Source organism: Cynoglossus semilaevis, chromosome 18, assembly GCF_000523025.1.
Source record: "Cynoglossus semilaevis isolate Cse_v1.0 chromosome 18, Cse_v1.0, whole genome shotgun sequence".
Lineage (NCBI taxonomy): Eukaryota > Metazoa > Chordata > Actinopteri > Pleuronectiformes > Cynoglossidae > Cynoglossus > Cynoglossus semilaevis.
Genome location: NC_024324.1, coordinates 1156730 through 1161647, shown reverse-complemented (window position 1 = coordinate 1161647; position 4918 = coordinate 1156730). Strand labels below are relative to the sequence as shown.

At 54.2% G+C, this 4918-nt stretch overlaps 1 protein-coding gene across 1 annotated transcript in view; it reads left to right on the top strand.

Moving 5' to 3' along the window:
- Positions 1–4891, top strand: part of LOC103393887 (uncharacterized) — an 8157-nt gene extending 3266 nt beyond the window's left edge. The window contains exons 2-10 of the mRNA XM_008331004.2: positions 202–284; positions 501–521; positions 970–1242; positions 1321–1408; positions 1733–1959; positions 2034–2321; positions 2806–2984; positions 3804–3896; positions 4355–4891. Of these exons, the coding sequence (XP_008329226.1) occupies positions 239–284; positions 501–521; positions 970–1242; positions 1321–1408; positions 1733–1959; positions 2034–2321; positions 2806–2984; positions 3804–3896; positions 4355–4798 (1659 nt within the window). The 5' untranslated portion in view covers positions 202–238 and the 3' untranslated portion in view covers positions 4799–4891. The remainder of the gene's footprint in view (positions 1–201; positions 285–500; positions 522–969; positions 1243–1320; positions 1409–1732; positions 1960–2033; positions 2322–2805; positions 2985–3803; positions 3897–4354) is intronic.
- Positions 4892–4918: the final 27 nt, after the last annotated feature.

The window sequence follows — 4918 nt, the reverse complement described above, 5'->3', positions numbered from 1 at the left end:
TCTTCTTCTTCTTCTTCCTCTTCTTCTTCCTCTTCTTCTTCTTCTTCTTCTTCCTCTTCTTCTGCGTGGACTCAAACTGGCAGCAGCGTTGTGGGTTTTATGGGGGGGGGGGGGGGGCAGGGTTACTGTACTGGCCAACCTGGCTACGTCTTTGTTGATTCAGCAAAGTTTTGATGAAGGTCTCTGTTTGTTGGTTGGCAGTTTTTTTAAGGCTCCTCCCCCCAGACGACTGTTGGAGATGAAGGTAATCAACGCTGCGGTGCTGAGCGTCCTGTTCTGCTCTGGTAAGAACCAACATAATCAGTCACTGGGGAGAAGCCGGCACTAATGAACGGTCAGGACCGACTTTGTGGGAATCAAACACACACACACACACACACACACTGAACCACAGAAACAAACAAACAAACAGAAAGGAAGTCGATTCTTCTCAAAGACAAACTTCATTTCCTGTTGTTGTTGTTTTCATTTCACTGACTGTGTTTGTCTTTCCTTCACAGCCGTCTCTGCCTCCGTCAAAGGTAAAAGTCCCAGACTAGATTAAACCCAGACCAGATTAAACCCAGACCAGATTAACTCCAGACCAGATTAACCCCAGACCAGATTAACTCCAGACCAGATTGAACCCCAGACCAGATTAACTCCAGACCAGATTAACTCCAGACCAGATTAACTCCAGACCAGATTAACTCCAGACCAGATTAACTCCAGACCAGATTAACTCCAGACCAGATTAACTCCAGACCAGATTAACTCCAGACCAGATTAACTCCAGACCAGATTAACTCCAGACCAGATTAACTCCAGACCAGATTAAACCTCAGACCAGATTAACCCCAGACCAGATTAACCCCAGACCAGATTAACCTCAGACCAGATTAACCCCAGACCAGATTAACCCCAGACCAGATTAACCTCAGACCAGATTAACTCCAGACCAGATTAACTCCAGACTCGTTGTTCCGACAGCCAAAGAAGAACGCAGGAAGGCCTTCTTCGGTGAAGACATCCACATGGACGTGCCGCCTGGACACCTGGCTGAAGTGGTGTTCAAGCCCAAGTCCAACAACACGGGGGAGGCGGTCCTGATGAAGGCCGGCGTGGTGACGAGTCCACGCTGTTACCTCAACAGCCTGGGTCACCTGGTGCTGGACGACGCCCAGAAGGAGGACGAGGGCACCTACATCATCAAGAACCTCAACAACCCCGCCGCGGTGAAGAAGCTCATCCTCGTCGTCAAAGGTGACGAGGTCGACGGGTCGGAGTCGGTTCCTCTGGGAGAACGTCGTCCTCTGACGGGTTTGTTTTTCTCCTCCTCAGACTGCGCTTTGGAGCAGGTGGTGAAGTACGGAGAGACCTACTACATCCACCTCAACCAGGTCCAAGGCCCCATCACCCTGGAGTTCAGGTGGAGGCACACGCTACAGTCACAGCACACCTGTCCAACCTCAGGCTCGTGGGCCAAATCTGGCCCGCCGTGTAATTAGATTTGGCCCATGTGTACGTAGTCTCAAACCTTCGTGACCCGAGTCAACAGACATTATTATGTAAACTCCTGGGAAACGTGATGTGAGACGACCCGAAAACAAAAACTCTTTCGACCCACCTGAGGGTCGCGACCCAGTCTTTGGGAAACAATGCATTACAGCACATGGATTTGTTTTGAATAATTATTATAAGTCGTTGAGAATTTGAACCCATCCTCCCTAAACCAGTGGATTCTGTTCTTCAGGCCCACGCTGGTCCAGGTCAATCAAACCGAAGTCCACCACGTGAGCGAGGCTCCGTCCGTGGTCCTGTTCAACCAGACGGCCGTGACCGCCGAGGACTACGTGGGACGTCTGAGCGTGTCGGAGAAACGGGTGACGCTGCACGGGGTGAGGATGACGGACGTGGGCAGCTTCACGGTGCTGGACCGAGACGGGAAGGTCCGGAGGAGGAACTGCCTGAACGTCAGAGGTCAGTCCGCTGCAGTTCTCGGCCCGGCCTCCGGGCTGAGTCCGTGTCTCATCTCCAACTGTGGTCCCACGCAGAACACCAGACCTTCCTGCATCTCCCCTACGGCGGGAACCTGGAGATAGAACTGTACCTGCACCACACCAACGTCAGCATCGTCTACAGGCCCAAGTCGGACAACGTGGACCGGGTGGTCGTGGACCAGGGCGTCCTGGTGACGCCCATGGACCCTCAGCTGGAGGGCCGGCTGACGGTGGACGGATCAGACCTTTTCATGAAGAAGGTCCTGGAGGCTGACACCGGGGTCTTCAAGGTCACGGACCTGACCGGCTTCACCGTGGCCCACGTCTACATCGAGGTGGAACGTAAGAGAAAAGTCTCCGCAACACGCGTTTGTAGTCTGTAGACTGTCCTGGTACTGGTGAGGAGCAGGTACTACACCCAGAAACTCTGCGATGTTTTAAAGAATTCATTGCTGTGAAAACATAAATATAAACATTCATCTGGGCCAAAAGGAAATATTTGGAGGACTGGATTTGGGCCACGAGCCACCAGTTTGGTTCAGCTCAGAACCTGTGTTTCTAACAGTTCTCTCCATGTCCAGGATATAAAGAACATCGCAACAATAACAATGTTAATAATTATTAGTAGGGTGTAGGACGGTTCAAAACTGATGGCTCGTGGCCCAGATGTGGTCCTCTGACTGTAGTTTCTGGGTGCGGTACCTGCCTGTGGACAGTAGGTGGAGGAACAGTTAGAGACAGATTCTTTTATCATTCCTCTGACCACAGTCGTCACATCAACACACAGACTGACAGACAGACTGACCCGTTGTTGTCCTGGCCTCAGCCTACAGACTGCCCCGTCTCACCGTGGCCGTCCTCGCCATGCTGGCTCTCATCGCCTTCATGCTGCTGGTCTGCCTGCTGTCCTGTCTCTACAAGGTCCACAAGAGGAACGAGAAGAACAAGAAGCTGCTGCTGCTCGCTCAGCAGACGGACAAAGGAGAAGGCCAGGCCTTCAGACAGGTGATGCCCCCTGGGGGCGGGGTGGGGGCGTGCGGGCATATGTGTGTGTGTGTGTGTGAGTGAGTTGCTGCTAAACAGTCAGATGGTGGACCTCCTCCCCACGGCGTTGGCTCTGCTCAGACTGTGCGACACATGGAAACGTGACTTATTTATTTATTTATAATATGACATCATGATTCTAATTATAGAATATCTGTAAGAATCGCCGTCGATCGACGTCGTTGGTACTGTTTCAAACCTGAAGCAGTTCCTTCGATCGTCGTGTCTCCGTCTCAGGAGAATCCGCTGCTCCAGGTGACAGGAAGTCGATGGATTAGTGGAGATGAAGTGAACCTGGCTCCAGGTCCTGGAACTGTCCGTCCCCTGATCCTCAAGGACATTGGACTGATTGACACTCAAGCAGGAGGAGCAGGAGGAGCAGCAGGAGGAGGAGCAGGAGGAGGAGGAGCAGGAGGAGGAAGAGGGGGAGGAGGAGGAGGAGGAGGAGGAGCAGGAGGAGGAGGAGCAGGAGGAGCAGGAGGAGCAGCAGGAGGAGGAGCAGGAGGAGGAGCAGGAGGAGGAGGAGCAGGAGGAGGAGCAGGAGGAGGAGTGGAGGAGCTCTCCTCCTGCTCCTCCTGCTCCTCCTGCTCCTCCTCCTCCTGCTCCTCCTCCTCCTCCTGCAGTTCTTCCGTCACACCTGTCTTGTTTTAACCTGTTCGTTGGACACGTGTCGATGTATTTTTAATGAACAGGAAACTCAGCTGCAGTGAAAGCCTCACGCTGTGTGTGTGTGTGTGTGTGTGTTTGTGTGTGTGTGTGTGTGTGTGTGCGCTCCTGCAGGTGGTCCACGAGGCCTACACCAGGTTCACGGAGGAGTCCCTGCTGCAGTCGTCCTGTGATAAGCCTTCAGAGAGCATAGAGGTCACCATCAAGGTCAGTGGTTGAGGAGAACCTTCTGGAACTCTCCCTGTACAGGATGAGTCAGTAACCAGCGACGGTGTCGGTCGGTACCGTCACCACGGCTGTGACTGTGGTCCTGAAACATCAGCCTGAATTATTCATGCTGCTTCTGCTCTGACCTCCTTTTTCCTCCTTCGTCTCCTTCGTCTGTGATGGCGTGGAGTAGGCGTGGCCTTTAGTTACAGACATGATGGTTTGGAATCACTGACCTAGGAGACGTTCAGGTGCTGGAACAGAACGTGGGAAGAACTTGTTCCTGTAAAGAAAGGAACTCTTTCCACTTCCTGTTTTCTCTCTTCAGTTGTTGTTGTGTTACATCCCGATTATATGGGTCACAGCCCACAGGTGTGGGCCACAGGTGTGGGCCACAGGTGTGGGCCACAGGCTGCATGTGTTTAATGACTGACTTCTCTGTTCATATTTTTTCCCAGGGTCTTGAAGTGGCCAAACCGGGTCGGTACCAGGCTCTGACCTCGGACAACTTCCTGGAGATGAGCGACTCTGGCGTGGAGTTCACCGCCTCCGGCGCCCCGCTGGACAGCGACACCGATGCCGCGGTGACCTACCCTTCGCACAAACCCCTGATGAACGCCATCTCCCCGACGGCCGTGAACGACGAGGTCCAGTCTGAGAGCCTGGAGACCACCGCCGTCCCCGACGTCAACCTGACCAGCCGGACCCCGGACTCCGTCCTGAGTTCCAGCCCTGCCTCCAATCCTCGCTCCCTGGCAGCGGCGACGCCCGACGGCAGCCTGTGTGGTACGGCGTCACCCGGAACGGCCTCTAGGGGCACCATCGGCTCAGATTCAGTCAAGACAGAGGGAGGGGAGAGTGGAGACCCCGCCCTGAAGGAGGAGTCAGCTCCGAGCACCTGAGCCTCGACGCTCCAGGAAAGTTTTGTTTCTGCTCACGTCTCATCCTCGTCCTCATCCACACATCGAGCTGCACCCCCCCACCCCCTGACCCCCTGCCCCCTGACCCCCCGCTCCCCCCCC